The following is a 21,513-nucleotide window of genomic DNA, read 5'->3' on the forward strand; positions in this document are numbered from 1 at the left end:
TCACCCCCCTTAAAAGATTTAGATGCACTATTGTAAAGTGGCTGTTCCACTGGATGTCATAAGGTGAATGCACCAATTTGTAAGTCGCTCTGGATAAGAGCGTCTGCTAAATGACTTAAATGTAAATGTAAATATTATATTTAACAAATGCAAACATACAATATGTTCTGAATTTGTGAAATGAATATGCAAAACATATGTTATGCTATGAATTCTAGCTAGGTGGCAAGGTGGCTAATGTTAGCTAGTTGGCTGACGTTAGCTAGGCTAGGGGTTAGGGTTACGTTTAGGAGTTAGATTAAAGGGATAAAGTTAGGGTTAGTTAAAAGGGTTAAGGTTAGGTTTAGGGGAAGGGTTAGCTAACATGCTAAGTAGTTTCAAAGTAGCTAAAAAGTAGTACGTAGTTGAAAAGTTGCTAATTAGCTAAAATGCTGAAATTATTCATGATGAGATTCAAACTCACAACCTTTGGGTTGCTAGACTTTCGCATTATACCCTACCCGTTTTTGCCTTAAGCAAAAATGTGTCTTATGTAAGCATACCAAAAGTAACATATCACACTAATTTGAGTGACCGGATTTACATATACTATGTTACGTCTAGTCTATGAGACCAGGCTGTAACACTAGGCTAGGCTATAGGCGTAACTAGGCTATATAAAGCTACTACTAGGCCAATATATGATATCATTATTTAAGACTGTTTGAAAAAAAAAGATTCAGTCGCGTGAGCGTGGCTTTATTTTGCAGAGACATTGCTACAATGTCTGCGGCTCGGTAGTACAACACAAAGCGTGGGAGCACACTGGGGTCGCATCTGCACGCAGCTGACAGCTGTTCGTTCCCCTGCTGGCCTTTGTGCTCTTGTTCTACGGTTATGGTGGAGCTTGCTGTTACATTTCTCACTGGCTAGATGGACACTTGCACATGGAAACATTTTAGCATGTATAAGAGCCCAGGCAAAACGTATCAATGGCTTTGTGGGGTCTTTCTGTAGTAACGTTGTAACACTGTCTGAAATATTGAAAAAGTTGTACACCTTTACATGAATACATACATGTTATTTGCATTGCATTTGAAATCTAGCTCAAATGTCTGCGCATGTTGTTGCTCAAATCTGATTGGCTTAATATTTATTTATTTTTGGTAAATTATAGTTTAATTTCATGATCATTCACCTTTATTACTGACATCTGTTAACTCGCAGCTCAAACATTTTATTGTGTGTTTTTTTCTCATCAATAACTGTTCATTTCTATTGTTTCCTTAATTATCTGACGGGCTAGCAGTGGCAACGGATCCTGTTAATATGATCCTTGAGACGTCACTATCACCCACCCCCATTGCGGTTAACATTTTAAATGGTTACGGTAAGTTAATCGTTAAGGTTAGTGTAGGGACGTCCCAATGATCTTGGATAGCACTGATCCAGTGGGAACGGGCGTCCAACACACAACCCCCTTCAAAGCGTTTAGGCTTTTGGCGCCGTCTATTTTAAATCCCCACTCCGGCCAATCACAAGAGTTTTTCATTAAGCCACCACAGACAACCGTGATAGTCTCAAAATATAGACCTTCAGCCAATCCAAACACCGTCCATGCCCTGCGTCCCAGATTCAAATTGAAATGTGTAATTTCAGCCAATCGTATATGACAAGCGGGAGGAGCTCTAAAAACATTTAATCAAGTTTGTGCGAACTGTCTCCCACTCACAGAACAGTGCGAAGGACTTTACATTGGCACTCATTGTACTTGTGTGGCTGGATAATAGGTGAGTAAGGGAACTTCTACGCCTATCAAATATTTCGTGATGTTCTACATGTTACGTTTGTTTTTAGAATGCTTTTGAACTTAAGGCAAAACCTCTCAAATGCTTACTGAAGAATATATGTGGTTAACTATTTTACTCAACTCAGCCAGCGAAGTTGGGAATGGCGCGCTGTGATGCAGTTGCTATTTAGCTAGCTAACTTGATGCCCTAACACATTTTTACAGAATGTATTGTTCTGCTCGTAGCCAAGAATGTTCAGTATGACAAGGAACATTTTAAAAATGTTTTCCGTCCAGAAAATACTTTTTGGGTACTTCTTTCAGACATAACATGCTAACATCGTGCTAGGTAGTTGGCGATGTTGCACGATGCATTCCATACTTGCTGCCATTGAGCTAGCCCAGCTAGCGTCGTTACTAGACTAACTTTGATCAGCCTTGCAGAAATGGTTTAGGTAGCCTTTCGGTCTTTATTTCCGACTAACAGGTATCATTCTGATGACCCAATTTATCAATGTTTAAATGGTTTGATCCTACTTATTGCATTTGTTGGGAGACTTTGTTTAGGCGGGAAACAAAATGGAGGGACGCTTATTGTCCTAGCCGTACAGCCACAATGAAGCAGGAACTCAATCGGATTAACGCGGTTTCGCGTCCTTGGGCTGTCCGTGGAGTGGTCTGTGGCTCGTTTACTCGGTGGTACCATCCGAAAACATACATTTAAACGTTATTTATATGATGAGACTAATCAAGTTTTGCTTTATATATTTTTTTCCCCTTTTTCAGAATATAGCAGCCATGCCGGGTAAAGATCCTAATAAGCCGAAGGGAAAGACTTCTTCCTATGCGTTCTTTGTTGCGACGTGCAGGGAAGAACACAAGAAAAAACACCCAGGAACTTCAGTGAACTTTTCCGAGTTCTCAAAGAAATGCTCAGAGAGGTGGAGGGTAAGTTCTGACTAAGCGGCCGCCATGTAAAAGTTGTTTTTTTTTTCGGGGGGGGCGGGGCAAAGCGTGCCTACGAAACAGTTAGCAAATCAATGTATCAAATGGTGGGGGATTTAGCGCAACATGGATGCTGCAATGAGTGGTGTGACTAATGCAGTTATTCTCTTTTCCAGACAATGTCTGCAAAAGAAAAGGTGAAGTTTGAGGACATGGCCAAAGGTGACAAAGTCCGTTATGACAAGGACATGAAGGGTTATGTGCCCCCGAAGGGATCTAAGGCAGCAGGAAAGAGAAAGAAGGACCCCAATGCCCCCAAAAGGCCACCGTAAGTACTCCACCTATACAACTATTGATATCTGTAGCGTTCTGTTCAGATTTTGGAATTAAACATGTTCTCAACATTCTATCCCCAATAGTTCTGCATTTTTTGTGTTCTGTGCTGAACACCGTGGAAGAATCAAGGCTGATAACCCAGGCATGGGCATTGGTGATATCGCCAAGCAGCTGGGTCTGCTGTGGGGCAAGCAGACTCCCAAAGACAAGCAGCCACATGAAGCAAAGGCCGCCAAGCTGAAGGAAAAGTATGAGAAGGTAAGGTCCACTTCAACTATCATGACTGACTAGAACCGTTGTAGGAGACTCATGAAAACCAAGTCATTTTTGTTGTAGGATGTTGCTGCCTACAAGGCTAAGGGAGGCGCAGGTGCAACTGCTAAGAGTGGCCCTGGCAGGCCAGCTGTTGGCAAGAAGGCAGCGCCCATGGATGATGATGACGATGATGATGATGATGATGAAGAGGAGGATGATGAGGAAGAGGAGGATGACGAGGATGACGACTAAACTGCCTGGAAACTTGAGCTGGAGTATTTGCAAAACAATGTGAACCTTACAATGTAACATTTATAGCATTTTGGATTTTTCAGAACATGTACAGTGATGTGCAATGGCTGCAATAATGCATACAGGGGTCATATTGTGCTGTCTTGTAAATGAACAGCTCTTATTCTCAAAGCACTGCTTGTTTTGTCTTTGGATGGTGGCATGTTCTTTTCCGCCCTATATTGATAGTTTCCACTGCCGTTTTTAAGAAATACAAGAAAATGTGTAGATGTTTGCGACCCATTTTTAACGTGGAGTTTCAGTGTAGAATGATTTCTTTTTGTAATAAAATTTTGTTTTGTATATTATGATTAACTTCCTTGCCTTGTTGATGACAAGTTAGATTAGGGATGTGATTAGACAACTAGTCCAATTCAGATTATTTTTTATTTTTTTTTCACACCACTAACTGGTCTTTCAGAGCTGATCATTTAAAAGCCCGCTTGGCAGAAAAAAATATCTGAATTGGCTGTGTAAAAGCCAAATGTACTCCATGTTGGTTAGCTAATAGTTTCAAGGTAGTGACCTATTAAATTGCACTAAAACTTCAATGATATAGCTTAATACTCAGGCAATTCATGAAGTATACTGAACAAAATAAATGCAACATGTTGGGTTTCATGAGCTGAAATAAAAGCTCATTTTCTGTGTATTTCTATTTACCCATTTAGGGAGCATATTAAACAATACATTAAAGGCCGGTCAAATGTGCAGTTTGTCAACACAATGCCACATCTCAAGTTAGCAGGAATGCCCAACTGCACTCTTGTCAGTCTAGCAACCTCAATGTTCACTTCTCTACCCCAAGTCCAGCTCTCCCACGCTGTATAAAGGGGTTTGCTGGTATGGGCAACTAAATGCAGTGTTAAGAGCAAGGCCTGTCGGTTCAACATGATGCACGGTCCCATGTAACAAGGATCTACACTGCCAGTAAACTGAAAATGTCCTAGTTCTTCCATGGCCTGCATACTTGCCAACATTCTGATCATCTCTGCAATGGAGATGTCACACCAGATACTGACTGACTGGTTTTCTGATCAACCGATGCATATCTGTATTCCCAGTCAGGCCCTTATCTATGGATTACACAATGCATTTATTTCAATTGACTGATCTTATGAACTGTAAAAGCTTAATTGATGCGTTTAGACATTCAGTATAAACTCATGTTTTACCTTTAACTAGGCAGGTCAGTTAAGATTATTTTCAATGATGGCCTGTTCTGCCTTGTTCAGGGGCAGAACGACAGTTTACCATGTCAGCTCAGGAATTTGCTCTTGCAACCTTTCGGTTACAAGGCCAACGCTCTTAACTAGGTTACCTGCTGCCCGATCAGACTAGCTCACTGTAAGGTTCACTTTCACCTTTGGTTGTAGACCTTGTGGTTAACAGCTAACAAGTCAATAGGGCACAGATGGTCTGAGGGAAATGCATGTCTCAAATCCACTGCAGTTGGAGTGGTTGACATACGGTGCCTTGCGAAAGTATTCGGCCCCCTTGAACTTTGCGACCTTTTGCCACATTTCAGGCTTCAAACAAAGATAAAACTATTTTTTTTGTGAAGAATCAACAAGTGGGACATAATCATGAAGTGTAATGACATTTATTGGATATTTCAAACTTTTTTAACCAATCAAAAACTGAAAAATTGGGCGTGCAAAATTATTCAGCCCCCTTAAGTTAATACTTTGTAGCGCCACCTTTTGCCGCGATTACAGCCGTAAGTCGCTTGGGGTATGTCGCTTATCAGTTTTGCACATTGAGAGACTGACATTTTTTCCCCATTCCTCATTGCAAAACAGTTCGAGCTCAGTGAGGTTGGATGGAGAGCATTTGTGAACAGCAGTTTTCAGTTCTTTCCACAGATTCTCGATTGGATTCAGGTCTGGACTTTGACTTGGCCATTCTAACACCTGGATATGTTTATTTTTGAACCATTCCATTGTAAATTGTGCTTTATGTTTTGGATCATTGTCTTGTTGGAAGACAAATCTCTGTCCCAGTCTCAGGTCTTTTGCAGACTCCATCAGGTTTTCTTCCAGAATGGTCCTGTATTTGGCTCCATCCATCTTCCCATCAATTTTAACCATCTTCCCTGTCCCTGCTGAAGAAAAGCAGGCCCAAACCATGATGCTGCCACCACCATGTTTGACAGTGGGGATGGTGTGTTCAGGGTGATGAGCTGTTGCTTTTACGCCAAACATAACATTTTGCATTGTTGCCAGAAAGTTCAATTTTGGTTTCATCTGACCAGAGCACCTTTTTCCACATGTTTGGTGTGTCTCCCAGGTGGCTTGTGGCAAACTTTAAACAACACTTTTTATGGATATCTTTAAGAAATGGCTTTCTTCTTGCCACTCTTCCATAAAGGCCAGATTTGTGCAATATACGACTGATTGTTGTCCTATGGACAGAGTTTCCCACCTCAGCTGTAGATCTCTGCAGTTCATCCAGAGTGATCATGGGCCTCTTGGCTGCATCTCTGATCAGTCTTCTCCTTGTTTGAGCTGAAAGTTTAGAGGGACGGCCAGGTCTTGGTAGATCTGCAGTGGTCTGATACTCCTTCCATTTCAATATTAATGCTTGCACAGTGCTCCTTGGGATGTTTAAAGCTTGGGAAATCTTTTTGTATCCAAATCCAGCTTTAAACTTATTCACAACAGTATCTCGGACCTGCCTGGTGTGTTCCTTGTTCTTCATGATGCTCTCTGCACTTTTAACGGACCTCTGAGACTATCACAGTGCAGGTGCATTTATACGGAGACTTGATTACACACAGGTGGATTGTATTTATCATCATTAGTCATTTAGGTCAACATTGGATCATTCAGAGATCCTCACTGAACTTCTGGAGAGTTTGCTGCACTGAAAGTAAAGGGGCTGAATAATTTTGCACGCCCAATTTTTCAGTTTTTGATTTGTTAAAAAAGTTTGAAATATCCAATAAATGTCGTTCCACTTCATGATTGTGTCCCACTTGTTGATTCTTCACAAAAAAATACAGTTTTATATCTTTATGTTTGAAGCCTGAAATGTGGCAAAAGGTCGCAAAGTTCAAGGGGGCCGAATACTTTCGCAAGGCACTGTATGGCCAGACAGGGTTGAGGCATTTTCTTTTGGATAGATAACATACAAATGAGACCATGTTTATCTGGGGGAGGGGTGAGGACCCCAAAATCTGGGGTATTTAGTGTAATCAGACCAGAACACAAGGTTTAAGGTTCAAAAGATGCATGAATACAATAGGCCTATCGCAACATAGCTGCAATTGAACATAAAAGACCCTTAAACCCCTAAAAATTGTAATTTCAAGGGGGAAAAGTAATTGGTAAAAAGGTTAAATTTATTGCCATGAGTACAGTTCGAGCCAATGTTTTTATAAGTTAGATATGTACACCTTCATCCAAGGCTCACTGCATAGCTCTTTTAGAAACAAACCTATTTACATTATAAAAAATGCATACATATCACATCATACCCCAAAGAAAACACAATTTCTTAATTTTGCTTTGAACAAATTGGTGTCTGATTCTGGTTGCTTTGTAGTCATCATTCAACAACAACATTTACATACCAAGCTGGAAATATATAAAAACAATAAAAACACAGACCCTTTCTTTATATAGCCATTTGAAATTCACCAGTTAGAGCCAACATGTTAAATTCAAGCTTTTGGAATTTCACTGTGCCTAAGACCAACATCATTGAAGTAAGTAAGTCCTTTCAAAACATCCAGTGTTCATTCTTAACCATGATTCATGAGTGGACTTATCCATCTAGCCTGGTCCCAGAACTGTTTGTGCTTTCTTGCCAATTAAACACCTATGGGTCATTGTACAAACAGATCTGAGACCAGGTTATAATCCATTGCAGTTTTCAAAAACATAGTATTCTTAAAATCCTAGCTAGTGGGCAGTTTATTACACGACTACTAGAAGTGGTTTCGAATTGTTGAATGTTCAATTCTGCACATTAATTAATGAATCCTCCACCAATGTTTTTTTAAAGTTAGAAAAATTCTCAGACCCCTGAGTAATAGCCCAAAGACCCCAATAAGATGTAAAGATCGAGAGAAGAGAGCAAGAACGTGTAAACAACTACAACTGAAAAAAGGTCCATTATCCAAGTGTGTGTACGGACGAGTACCTTCCTTGGGACATGGTTGAGAGAGCACAGTATCCCCTATATAGTGCATTGCTTTTGACCAGGGCCCTTAGGTATTGGTGTCATTTCAGCTAAACCTACACAATTTCAACTCTAAAAAGCTATTTGGAGACAGTGAAAACAAACAAAATTGACTCCAGCCATTATCACCTTAACCTTAATTGTAGCTTCATTCCCCAGTCAATAAGGAACTTCACTTTCTACAAACATGTCATACAGCAATTAGCTGCTAAGCACTAGCTCAGCACCGAGATTAAAAAGTTCCATGTAAAGTCAAAAGTGCAGTGTCATAGCCATCTACAGCAATCTTCTACCTCCGCACTGTTTTAAGACAAAAGCTGCCTCAGATCAATGTGCTCCAGCCAGACAGTCTTTCCACCCGCTCGGAGGCCTGCCAGCTATTGCCGCTTAAACTGCATTTGCCATTTAATGGGGATTGGAATGACTTTAGTAGCCCATTTTAAAATGGTTGGTGTATGTTGACTGCCATACACAATTGACACCCCTGCCCATAGGGCTCTGGAAGTAGTGCACTATATAGGGAAATAGTGTGCCATTTTGGACGTACACAACCTCTCAATGCAGCAGACAGTTGAAGTGCAGTGTTCGATGCCCTATCCTGTCGAGTGAGTTCCAGTAGGAGTAATGTACCCTCTGTGGGGCCGTAGCTTTAAACCGCTACAATATTGTTCATCTCCCACTTTTGTGTGCTTTTGCTGGTGTCACAGTCTGCGATGAAGACCTTGTGGAGGATGTCCGACCGGTCCAGGCACCTCCCCGTGGGGACGTGGGTGAACCTGTGGAGGTCCTGGGAGGGAAACGAAACAGTGAGTTCACTTACACGACATATACCCTCACACATACATGCTAATACGCCATGTTCAGCAGTACCATCAAGCTGTAGCGCGATAGGAAAAACTCATAATACTGTATTGGTAACAAGGATGGATTCTCTTTCCAACTGTTTACCACATCTTATGAAGCAATCATATATTGAAACAATGGCACCAATCTAAGGAGGTTCTTATCTGAGGATTACACACACTTTGTATATGAAGTTAGATGCAGCTGCATACCTTGAAGTATCTCCACTCTGTGTTCTCGTTCATGTTACAGTGTGTAACGATCACCGCCGACCCGTCTGGTCCTTTCGTCAAACACTGGTCATACTGCATGAGCTGGTTGGCTTCATTTATCCTGAAAAGCTACAAGAGTGTTTTATCAGTAAATGAGGAATAATGTTTAGGAATAAATAAAGTCTCTAATCCCAAATTACACAAAGGGTTTTCGGACCTGGTTCCCACCCATTCTGTGACAGGGTCCAATCTCCACGTTGCCTCCGTTGGTGTGGCCCATACTGTCAATGCAGTAGCTGGTCTCATATCCACGGACCTGGAACAAAGCAATAATGCTCACTATACATTCCAAATGCACATACACTACATATACACAAAAGTATGTGGACACCCCTTCAAATGAGTGGATTTGACTTTCAGCCACACCCGATGCTGACAGGTGTATAAAATCGAGCACCCTGCCATGCAATCTCCATAGCCTTATATTGGCAGTAGAATGGCCTTCCTGAAGAGCTCAGTGACTTTCAACATGGCACCGTCATAGGATGCCACCTTTCCAACAAGTCAGTTAGTCAAATTTCTGCCCTGCTAGAACTTCTCCAGTCAATTGTAAGTACTTTTATTTATATTGATTTTTTTGTTGTACTTTTAACCCCTTTTTCTCCCCAATTTCGTGATATCCAATTGGTAGTTTTGTCCCATTGCTACAACTGCCCTACGGGCTCGGTAGAGGCGAAGGTCGAGAGCCATGCATCCTCCGAAACAATACCCAGTCAAGCTACAATGCTTCTTGACAAACCGCTGAACCCGGAAGCCAGCCGCACCAATGTGTTGGAGGAAACACTGTCCAGCTGGCGATCGACGTCAGCTTGCAGGCACACGGCCCGCCACAAGGATTCGTTAGAGCACGATGGGACAAGGAAATCCTGCCGCCCAAACCCCCCCCTCCTTAACCCGGACGATGCTGGGCCAATTGTGCGCTGCCTCATGGGTCTCCCGGTCACGGCCGGCTGTGACACAGCTTGGGATCGAATCCTGTAGTGACTGCAATGCAGTGCCTTAGGCCACTGCGCCACTCGGGAGGCCAACTAAGTGCTGTTATTGTGAAGTGGAAACGTCTAGGAGCAACAATGCATCAGCAGTGAAGTGGTAGGCCAAACAAGCTCACAGAACGAGACAGGCAAGTTGCAATGCTATCGAGTTCTAAACTGCCTCGAAGTAACGTCAGCACAATAACTGTTCGTCGGGAGCTTCATGAAATGGGTTTCCATGGCCGAGCAGCAACACACAAGCCTAAGATCACCATGCGCAATGCAAAGCGTCGGCTTGAGTGGTGTAAAGCTCGCCGCCATTGGACTCTGGAGCAGAGGAAACACGTTTTCTGGAGCCATGAATCAGGCTTCACCATCTGGCAGTCCAACGGACAAATGTAGGTTTGGCAGATGCCAGGAGAACACTACCTGCCTAAATGCATAGTACCAACTGTCAAGTTTGGTGAAGGAGATATAATGGTCTGGGGAAATCTTAACGCTACAGCATACAACATTCTGGGTGATTCTGTGCTTCCAACTTTGTGGCAACAGTTTTGGGAAGGCCCTTTCCTGTTTCAGCATGCCAATGCCCCCGTGCACAAAGCGAGGTCCATACAGACATGTTTTGTCGAGATCTATGTGGAAGAACTTCACTGGCCTGCACAGAGCCCTAACCTCAACCCCATCGAACATCTTTGGGATGAATTGGAACGCCAACTGCAAGCCAGGCCTAATCACCCAACCTCACTAATGGTCGTGGCTGAATGGAAGCAAGTCCCCACAGCAACGTTCCAAAATCTAGTGAAAAACCTTCCCAGAAGAGTGGACGCTGTTAAAGCAGGGGACAAACTCCACTAAATGGCCATGATGTTGGAATGAGATGTTCAACGAGCAGGAGTCCACATACCTTTGGTCATGTAACAGACAGTAACACACTACTCTTCAACAGATGCATATGTTGATATTTTAAGTAAGACTACAATTCAGCTTTTAGCTACTATTGTGTAGTATGAATAAACTAAAAACGAAATATGGACAATACTTTAGCCTACCTCTCCCCACTCCACGTTTTTGGGGGGCAGTGGATAGTTCATGGGGATGTCATAGGCAATTTCTTCCATGAACCACTTGAAGCTCTTGCAGCGGTGCTCCTCTCTGAACTTCTTGAGCTGGCTGATGTCCCCGTAGGCCAGGGTGAGGGTCTCCGGCCGGCTTGCGTAGAAGTAGTCCTTGTAGTCGTCCCACCAAACCTCCACCACACGCACATAGTTCTGGAGCAGGGAGGATCCGAATAAATCACCAATTATTAGTTTCCATGAAGGACAACACCTCTTGAAGGACATCAGTCAGTCCATATGCTACTTCTCATATGGTGTTTTTCCATAAGATTGCTGATGTTTTATGATACAATACAGATGACCGATACATATGATGATATCTATATAATTAATTCACTACTGACCATTTGATAAGCGGCTGTAGGCCTACATGAACTGTGCTTAGCACAATATATAATTCAATCGAGTCACCCGTGTAGACATTTGAAACTGGATGAATCCAAGTAAATAAGCAGATGGTGCCAGGTCAGCTCAAAGGAGCCAAAAAAAGCTGCCAGGGATTTGCCAGAATGAGCTAGCCTGGTCCTAGATCTGTTTGTGTTGTCCTGCCAACTCTTACAGTCATTGTGACAATCACCATAGGAGTTGGAAAGACATTGAACGCAGATCTGGGAGCAGGCTAAGAGGGGCAGCCTGGGTGCTTAGTTTGACAGACTTGGCACACTGACCTTAAGTGTGGGCGAGGAGCCAACGTGGGCAGGGGGTGGGTTGCCCTGCCATCCCTGTAGGCGGTAGATATGGCCCACACGGGAGCACGGCACAAAGAGCAGCTGGCCACCACACTGCCAGATCTGGGATCAGATCAGGACGATAGAACAAACATGCTGGAGTTACACAGATGGTACATAGAAAGCTGAAAATACGATAGTATACCAGTCAATAGAGAGATAAGTTGAAATTCACAGCAAATAAATAAACAGCTACTAATCAATATGCATGTATCAATACAGGACTAAACAATAGCCCAAGTATTTTATTATGATGTGAAATATTTCGTAGATGGAGAGCTTTAAGTGATCTTAGCGTTTACCTTATAGGATATCTCAAAGTTCTCCCCTCCCCAGATCTGCAGTCCTGGGTCATAGAGGCCCAGCTCAAAGAAGAAGTCCCTTTCAATGGCAAACAGACCCCCAGCCATGGCAGGAGACCTGAGAAAGGCCCAAAACTACATTACCCACAATCCACAGGAGTCTCATCCAGAGAGAGGGACAAGAGCTAAAATGTAGTAGGGAAGAAGGTGGATACATGATGAAATAGAGAGAAACATAAGCATTATGACAAAAAGAGTGAACAAGAACATTGACCCAAAGAGTGCTCCCAAACAATCCTTACTGTCAAATGACCAAATATCATGCTAGCCATTAAAGGTGAAACATTACTGACTTATCTTCTCAAACAATAGAATAACGTGGTAGGATACATGATAGGATACCGAGTTGTGGAGAAGACAGAAGAGATTATTGGTGAGGAAATCACACCAAGAAAAACTGAGAATGAGAATGCAGGACATTAGCGAGAGATTTCAAAGAGTTTAATTTCAAAAGACTTAAGCGTTGATTTCTAAAGGCACAAGCAGTGGCATCTGTCAAAATTCCTTCCAGGTATCAGAGACGGCTAGCATTCAGGGTTCAGACAAATTGATACTTTTAAATTGGTCCAGGCCATAGGCGTTTCCTCAAGAGCATGAAATTTGGCACTAGAGCAAGTTAGAGAAATTAATAAACCACATTGAGGGCTACAGTTGGTAATTCATAGGTATTACATAGCTTTCTGATTATTGTCACATCTACAGACCACTATATGAGGTAGCACTTGTGTTTCATAGTCAGCATACACTATAGAGAAGTGCCAAGCAGTAGTATGAGCAAGCCAAGGCCAAGCAAATAGTACTGTACATGCGGACAGCATATTGTATTCTCTAGTGCATCATTTGTGCCTCAGTTAGGGGTTGTTGCAAGCAGGGTAGATTTTTAGTGCCGATAAATTACCGATAGGGCTCAGTTTTAGTTAATCTCTTCTCCTTCTCCCTGCTACTGAGGGGCACACGCTTCCAGAGCATGCTCCAGTCCCATGCGCCGCGGGCAAAGCCATCCTCGTCCCCTCCCCCTTGTGGGTCAATTCGGAATGTCTGGCCTTCTATGGAGTCTATGAGAGGGACCGTGCACACCGTTCTGGGTAGGGACCGCCGGTGGGGAGATGGAGGGTTTCATGCATCACACACACACACACACACACAGGGGGGAAACAAACAATACATCTGGGTTTTAGATGGGCATGCAAGGCATGGATGGTAGCAGGATGTTTACCGATAAGGCTCGGTCTTATGCTTTCGCTTAGCCTTCTCCCTGCTGGAGAGAGGCACTCTCTTCCACAGCAGGCTCCAGTCCCAGGCTCCCCGGGCCAGCCCGTCCTCATCACCACCTTGCTGGGGCTCTATGGTATAATCACTGCCGTCTATATAATCTATCAGAGGTACAGTGCATACCGTTCTGGAAACAGGCAATGAGAACACACACACAAGATGTTACAGTGGGGCAGGCCACTGCACTAAATGGATATTAATTACAGATCAATATTTAGCATAGATAAACAGTTTTGCATATTCAGCATGGATGGATACACCCATCTATACATTTTCAATACAATCATCTGCACATGAATTAGGTTGTATATAAACGTCAATGTATATCACTAGTTATGCTGTGACATAATACAGAGATGTTTCTGGTGGAGAGGATTCATGACCTGCACCGTTCATCGATGGGTCAGAATATTTTTCATTATCACAGTAGAACAAGTCATATATGAAGTAGAAATATTCAAAATCACAGCCGCAGACCACTCATACCTGTCCTTGGATATGGGGGCCACCAGAGGGGCGTACCAGTTGGCAGCGACTTCACAGTGAGCGTCTAAATAGATAAGAACCTATAGACGACAGGACACACACCGTGGCCAAACACGTCAGACACCGGAGAGAACAGTTGCTTGACAGAGAAGTTGTTACCATTCCATATCTTTCCATCTATATTAGTGACTCCAGATCAATCCATTCATTCATTCCTCTTTGTCTCATCTGTCACACAGTAAGTGTAGAGGTGATGGAGTAGCTGTAACCTACCTGTCCCAGGTTGGCTACATGGGCTCCTATACTCCTAGCCTGGATGAGGCCCTCTCGCTTCTCATTGCGGTGCAGTTTGACCAGACCGTTCCACTGCTTAATGTATTCTTCTAGTCTCTCCTTCAGGTGCACTGGAGACCGACAGGGACAGTGAGATTAAACCTACTTTTATTTGTCACGTACACAGTTTATCGGGAGGTACAAAAGGTGCAGTGAAACGCTTGTGTGCTAGGCCCCAGAACAATGCAGTACAAGACATCAGTAAGACTCAAATCAATAACAAGTAATAGAAGAGGTAGCATTCCTAGTCTGATATGTACACAATAGGATGTCCTACAGTGTTAGATCATCATTGTGCTATGAAAAGTATGACTGTGTTTACAAATATAAAGTGGGTAGTGTCTTGGTCGCGCAGATTATATACACTACAATCGTCACTAGAAGTTTATAGCCCAGACACACCGGTAGGATTATCAAACGGTTGCCGGCCGACAGTACTTAGCACCACTGAACAGAGTGTCGGCCGTCAATCTCCTTTTCACACAGCAAAGACCTTGAAGTCGTCAGCCTTGTTAAAATACTCTAAACCAGAAGGTGGCAGAAGCGTTGTTTGACACTGCATGTCAGTGTGTTGCTAAGTTTATGGCCTAGATTCCAATGTTAGCTAGCTAGCTGTGCTAATGTTGCAATTTTGCAGAAGGCCCTTGTTGATACTAGCCAGAGCTAGATTACTACCTAGCAAGATGACGAAGAAACAATGAAATTTATTCTCCATAATCCCATACAGCTAGCAACAGCCCATGGCCAAAAGTTTAACTAGCTAGCTAACGTTAGCATATTCGCTAGATGATGCAACATAGCTAGCTAGCTCTGTTTCGTTAGCTAGCTAACGTCAGCATATTTGCAAGCTAGTGCAACATACACCTGTTGCTGAAGAGCTCAGTGAATGGTCAACTGTAGGTGCTGTTATTGTGAAGTGGAGCAACAGCAGCTCAGCCGCGAATTGGTAGGCCACACAAGCTCACAGAACGGGACCGCAGAGTGCTGAAGCGAGTAAAAATGGTCCGTCTTCGGTTGCAACACTCACTACTGAGTTCCAAACAGAAATGGTTTGTCGAGATCGTGGTGAAAGAACTTGAATGGCCTGCACAGAGCCCTGACCTCAATCAACCCCATCAAACACCTTTGGGATTAATTGGAATGCCGACTGCAAGCCAGGCCTATTTACCCAACATCAGTGCCCGACCAAACTAATGCTTGTGGCTGAATGGAAGCAAGTCCCCGCAGCAATGTTCCAAGTGGAAAGCCTTCCCAGAAGAGTGGAGGCTGATTTAGCAACAATGTGGGGGGACCAACTCCATATTAATGCCCATGTTTTTGGAATGAGACGTTCAACGAGCAGGTGTCCATATACTTTTGGTAATTTTGTGTAGCTAGCTAAGGACACTGCTGCTAACACAGGCAGCGGTTTCATGGAAACTAATCCATTGTGATTTCCTTGTCAATATTTGCTCCAGTGGTTGGCGAGCTTGCAGGAAATCTTTAGTGTTGTGTGCATCGAGTCTGTGCACTTAGCTAGCTAACATTGCATATGAAGTGTGACTGGCGCATGACATTCAACTGTGGCTGTACGGAGAAAACGCCCTCTTCCCAGTCACTCCTGTCAGCTCTCCCACGTTGGGGTTTGTGCTCTCTGATTGGCTCAAAGTCAAGTTGTTGTCCACTGACGAGAATTGGAATTCTACAAGTAAAAACGGCAGGTTAGTCACTACCGGGTCGGCACACAGCAGGTACCGCTTTTGTTGTAGTAAGAAAAGGCACGGCCTACCACTGTGATAAGTACCTATCAGCAGCAAGACGGTTTCATGGTTTAACTATACAGAGATATTTCTGTATCAACCCTAAAATACTATTTTATAAACCCTAACCTTGAGTTTAATTCCACATCAGAAGTGCAACGACAATGAGCCCCTGGCATCGCTATATATTGCTTGCGGTCTGTGAGTCACAACCTTTATAATTACTTGTGTAATGTTTGGCTGTGGCTGCCTGCTGTAGAACAAAATGTGAAACAACTGATGTGAAACCTGAGCAATAACGTGGCATCTTTCTCCTTCAAAACCTTGTTTCCAATGGTCAGACTAACTTTACTGGCAATGAAGTGCTTGTGATAACATGCAGATGGTTTGGAACACTAACAGGCGTTGGTAATAGCAATCCGTGGCAGGCTGCATGCTTAATGAGATGAATTATCTGAGCTCTTGATGTTCTCATGAAGTCAGTGTCCATGACGTATCTTTTGGTGATGTGGTGCCCCCGCTTCAGGGGAATTACTCAGCCAGCTTTTCACAATGATGGACTAGGCTCTCACAGTTCTACTGAATGGTGGACTAGGCTCTCACAGTACAACTGAATGGTGGACTAGGCTCTCACAGTACAACTGAATGGTGGACTAGGCTCTCACAGTTCTACATCTGAATGGTGGACTAGGCTCTCACAGTTCTACTGAATGGTGGACTAGGCTCTCACAGTACAACTGAATGGTGGACTAGGCTCTCACAGTACAACTGAATGGTGGACTAGGCTCTCACAGTTCTACATCTGAATGGTGGACTAGGCTCTCACAGTTCTACATCTGAATGGTGGACTAGGCTCTCACAGTTCTACATCTGAATGGTGGACTAGGCTCTCACAGTTCTACATCTGAATGGTGGACTAGGCTCTCACAGTACAACTGAATGGTGGACTAGGCTCTCACAGTACAACTGAATGGTGGACTAGGCTCTCACAGTTCTACTGAATGGTGGACGAGGCTCTCACAGTACAACTGAATGGTGGACTAGGCTCTCACAGTACAACTGAATGGTGGACTAGGCTCTCACAGTTCTACTGAATGGTGGACTAGGCTCTCACAGTTCTACTGAATGGTGGACTAGGCTCTCACAGTTCTACTGAATGGTGGACGAGGCTCTCACAGTACAACTGAATGGTGGACGAGGCTCTCACAGTTCTACTGAATGGTGGACTAGGCTCTCACAGTACAACTGAATGGTGGACTAGGCTCTCACAGTTCTACATCTGAATGGTGGACTAGGCTCTCAGTTCTACTGAATGGTGGACTAGGCTCTCACAGTACAACTGAATGGTGGACTAGGCTCTCACAGTTCTACTGAATGGTGGACGAGGCTTTCACAGTACAACTGAATGGTGGATTAGGCTCTCACAGTTCTACTGCATGGTGGACTAGGCTCTCACAGTTCTACTGAATGGTGGACTAGGCTCTCACAGTTCTACTGAATGGTGGACGAGGCTCTCACAGTACTACTGAATGGTGGACGAGGCTCTCACAGTACAACTGAATGGTGGACTAGGCTCTCACAGTTCTACTGAATGGTGGACTAGGCTCTCACAGTTCTACATCTGAATGGTGGACTAGGCTCTCACAGTTCTACTGCATGGTGTTCCATTGCTTGGGCAGGGCCTCACAATGCAAGACTAAGGGAGACACCGGGGGAGAAAGGCTGTTCCACTCCAATGCTTTTCATAGCCAGTGATAATTTAGCATGACAATGGCAAAGTGTTGTTGCAGAGCGCTGATTCAATTGCTGGGCGTTTTACTTGGTAATTGGAGTGGGGGTCCCCAGCTTACAGCCAACGGTAGTCATCTACTAGCCTAGCTGAAACAAGGCAGGGTGCTTTTAACCTTAAACCAAGAATAGACATGTTATGTACTAATAAGGCTTGTATCTGAGGAAATGTACAAGTACAGCAGTGAAGCGCTGATACACTTCAGCAGAGTGATGTCATGAAGCCTTCTAGTCTAACTTGATTGGCTAATTCAAAATGGAACAAACATTTCCATGCAAGTCATTTCGCAGACACTCTTATCCAGAGCGACTAGATGCATTGATCTTGATATTAAGGTAGCTAGGTGGGACAACCACATATCACAGTAAGTACATCAATAAAGTAGCTGTCAGCAAAGTCAGAGCTTGTAAGGGGGTGAGCGTTAGTTCAAAAGACAATATTGGTACAAAGACAAAACCCTATCAGCCCTGTGTTGTAATTACTTGTACTCAAACCAATGCTACCTTTGTTGCTGAAGTCGTCGATCATGACGATCTCGGCCAGGTATCGTCTGGGCGTTCTCTTGATGACGCTGTGGACTGTCCTCATCAGGGTGGACCAGCCCTCGTTATGAAACACGATGATGACACTGGACGTCAACAGGTTGTCGTCATAGTGCCAGTACTTACACCTACAGTAGGAGGAGAGGAAGAATTCAAATGGCTGTAGGCATACATACTGTACATGTAGTGGATAACAGGGAATATTTATATAGATTAGGCTATGTTTATGTTCAGAAGCTGGAAAGAAACATCTTTTGACTAAGTTTCTATAGCATTTCATACATTTAGAAAATACTGCTTTGGAGTGATATAGGACTGCATACACACACAAAAAGAGGCCAAAGGCACAACAGATTCCACTACGCAATCTGAAGACATCAGAATAGACACAGCCCTGACTAGCTTAGCTTCACCAGCAATTGCTGCGAGCTAGATCCATTCCAACACATGATAGCCCTAAGCTCAGCTGCCTAGCTCTTTCTCCTTTGTGTCTACCCAGAGCTCTGCTAGGCCTCTGTCACAACCCCCAATCCCCTCCCCCCTCCTCCTCCACAGGCAGACCATCTGTGAGGCAGGAAGGCAGCCCTGCTTTGTGTGGTTTCCTCTGGCAGAGTGCGCTGTGTGTGTGTCCTGGACTCCACTTCCTCATTCTCAGCGTACTCACTCACTAAAGATCTCTGCTGCTCTTCTACTGCAAAACAACAGTACTCACAACCTCCCATTGCCACATGCCATGCCTACGTATAGGCTTCAAGCCTGCCAATTGCCCTGTTAATACAGCGGAGTGTGTGTGAGAGAGCGAGAGGCCGGGCCAGACACTGGTGTGGCATACTGAGGGTCTATTTTTAGCCTTGGCAAAGCAATCTGCCTCGGGGACGACCTGAAAGGAAAAGACTGAGCACCGAGGCGTCCAAGGTCACTTGACCCAAGAATTGTGAGCGTTATCAGTGATATGCAGAATTCAGGACGGAGTGAGCAGTAAGAGGTTGGTCAGGTCTGGGCTGAACTGAAAACGGTTTGCAGCACAGCAGATCTAGAGTATCTGGGAAGGGTTAAGGCTTAGAGACTGAACTGAGAACAGTTTATAGAGCATCTCTGGGAGGTTTCATTTATGGTGAATCACACAGGTCTGCCTACCCGTCCTTCCTGTTTAGGATGATTATATAGAAAATGTTCTCTTTCTAAGAAACGCCTGGCAGGTTTGTGTGCATTGTGACGTGTGTATGTTTTTAATGTGTTTTGCAATGCAAATGTTAATCCTTGTGTTAGTGTGTGTGTTGCTCCCATCGCATCTCCCCTGCAGTAACATGCGGAACGGCTCCTGTTCTGACCTGTCCTCCTGGTTCTCACCCACCAACACAGATAAACACCTCAGATTAGTCCCGTTTGACCAAACCTTTAATATAACCTGAGAGCTCACAGCTAAGGGAAAGTGTCTTATAGCCTCCCCAGGCCTGAAAACAGATAAAGATCCTCAGGCACCTCCTTAAGTTACTCACTTTTACAGGGAGGTTTTGGACTGCCACTTTATTATGACCTGCACAAAAAAGCTTCAACAGTAAATAAAAGGACAGGAAAGGCCAAAAGAGGGAGGCACTAAAGACAGACGGGTAGCGTCTCAAATGGCACCCTATTCACTATATAGTACACTACTTTTAAAACAGGACCCCACAGGGCTCTGGTCAAAAAATGTGTGCACTATATAGGGAATAGGGTGCCACTTAAGAAGTCTCCCTGGAGAGACTTATAGAAAGTTGTGAAGGAAAAGATTAGAGGGGGATCTTCTACTGAACTGGGATCCAGTGCTCTTACCATCCCCAACCCATCTCCGTGTTTAACAGCGTAACTAATGGCTTATCCTTCAGCGACAGTATGCTGGCTTGTGTTTTGAGGTGAGGCGTCGATGAGTTCGAAGGGCAGGGGGGGGAAAGCATTAGTCATATCAGCTTCTTGTAAACACTGTGCAATAGTCTACACATGGGGTAAGCTCTACGGCTGTATTCAAATCTACTGCATTTGAGGACAATTTTGAAGTTGCTGCACTTCATTTCATGAATATTCACCAGGACTATGGTTAATTTGCTCTGACAGTGTGGAGTGTTTTCTGCAGAAAAAAAAAAAGTCCAACAGGGATCCATTGCAGAACAGCGGTTAGCCTAGATGAGTTTCCACGAAAGCCTTGCTCATTCCCATCTGAAACGACACAAATAGAAACATATCCAGTGATGGTCTTTGACCTGATGTTAATTAACTCAAGGGAGCGGACACAGTTGAATGGCTTGGGTTGCTGCTGTTGTGTGAGAGGGAAGGTCTGTTCCAGAGACTTTAGTTCTCTGCATGACAACACACTGAACGACCTACTCTTGGTAAAAGGTAATGAATTTCTCCACATGGCATTACAATCGCAAAACTTCCATACGGATTTTGCAAGCATTTCGCCAACTCATCTCATGGACAGACGAGGTAAACATAAATGACGCAAAATTTAGCTAAGATTATTAGCCAACATATCAGTCAGGATGCAGACTGGAGGCTTGAAGAGTGATCGTTGTGTGTGGAAACATTCATCACGCGTCTATAAAGACAACAGTTCTCTCTGTGCCGAGCTCTATGGAGGGGAAGACGAGAGCAACACTAATGAGTAACACCGGTGCCTTAACTCAGTCTGTGGAGGTTACTTGTCGCTCTATTTATATGAGTTTCAGTACGTGTGTGTGCGCGCCTGACAAATAGCATAGGAAGGAGAGAGCTAAAACAAGTGTATGCTCGTGTGTGTAGAGGGAAAGAGGGTCCTGTGCTGAGCAAAGGTCAGCCATCTTCCTGCCTATAAAACACCACCGCAGCCTTGTAGTGAAGCACCTCGCAGAAATCTTAAATGGAGACTGTTTCACCACATTTCTGCTGACAGGATCCCTCCAGGCTAGGCAGCTATAACGCAGTCACCCTCCCAGAGAAACACTAATGTATGACAGATCGCTACTAACCTACCTCTCAACCACACACACACACACGAAGACTGGAACACGTAGGCCACAGCCAAGTCACATGTAAAGTACCACACGCATCCTAAATAAACAGGCCTATGATCTGTCAACAGAAAAGTAAATGATATCACAGCACTAAAAACAATTAAGTGATTAAAGTCGTTATTTAAGGAGGAGGTTAAGGGTGTAAAACGTCAATGTTTTCACAAGGCTTACACAAATTCTAGAAGTGAATAACTTTTAACAGTGTTGTAATAGTGTCATGTGTGGATACATTCAGATTTCGCAGAAACA

At 43.8% G+C, this 21,513-nt stretch overlaps 2 protein-coding genes across 3 annotated transcripts in view; one reads left to right on the plus strand and one right to left on the minus strand.

Moving 5' to 3' along the window:
- Positions 1-1,616: 1,616 nt before the first annotated feature.
- LOC118374331 (high mobility group protein B2-like) lies at positions 1,617-3,903 on the plus strand. The gene is made up of 5 exons (XM_035760708.2): positions 1,617-1,769; positions 2,555-2,716; positions 2,890-3,041; positions 3,133-3,307; positions 3,386-3,903. Exons 2-5 carry the CDS (start codon positions 2,567-2,569, stop codon positions 3,554-3,556), a joined length of 648 nt encoding a protein of 215 aa, XP_035616601.1. The 5' UTR covers positions 1,617-1,769; positions 2,555-2,566; the 3' UTR covers positions 3,557-3,903.
- A 3,014-nt stretch (positions 3,904-6,917) lies between these two features.
- Positions 6,918-21,513, minus strand: part of LOC118374334 (N-acetylgalactosaminyltransferase 7-like) — a 28,531-nt gene continuing 13,935 nt past the window's right edge. The window contains exons 3-12 of one of the 2 annotated variants that reach the window (XM_035760713.2): positions 18,197-18,363; positions 14,106-14,236; positions 13,833-13,912; positions 13,291-13,473; positions 12,015-12,132; positions 11,653-11,775; positions 10,919-11,137; positions 9,053-9,151; positions 8,836-8,964; positions 6,918-8,567 (exon numbers count right to left, since the gene is read on the minus strand). In XM_035760713.2, the coding sequence (XP_035616606.2) occupies positions 8,430-8,567; positions 8,836-8,964; positions 9,053-9,151; positions 10,919-11,137; positions 11,653-11,775; positions 12,015-12,132; positions 13,291-13,473; positions 13,833-13,912; positions 14,106-14,236; positions 18,197-18,363 (1,387 nt within the window). In that variant the 3' untranslated portion in view covers positions 6,918-8,429. Of the gene's footprint in view, positions 8,568-8,835; positions 8,965-9,052; positions 9,152-10,918; positions 11,138-11,652; positions 11,776-12,014; positions 12,133-12,972; positions 13,156-13,290; positions 13,474-13,832; positions 13,913-14,105; positions 14,237-18,196; positions 18,364-21,513 lie in introns of both variants that reach the window. The other variant, XM_035760712.2, reaches the window with a different exon arrangement.

The sequence above is a fragment of the Oncorhynchus keta genome, chromosome 29 (assembly GCF_023373465.1).
Source record: "Oncorhynchus keta strain PuntledgeMale-10-30-2019 chromosome 29, Oket_V2, whole genome shotgun sequence".
NCBI classification, from domain to species: domain Eukaryota; kingdom Metazoa; phylum Chordata; class Actinopteri; order Salmoniformes; family Salmonidae; genus Oncorhynchus; species Oncorhynchus keta.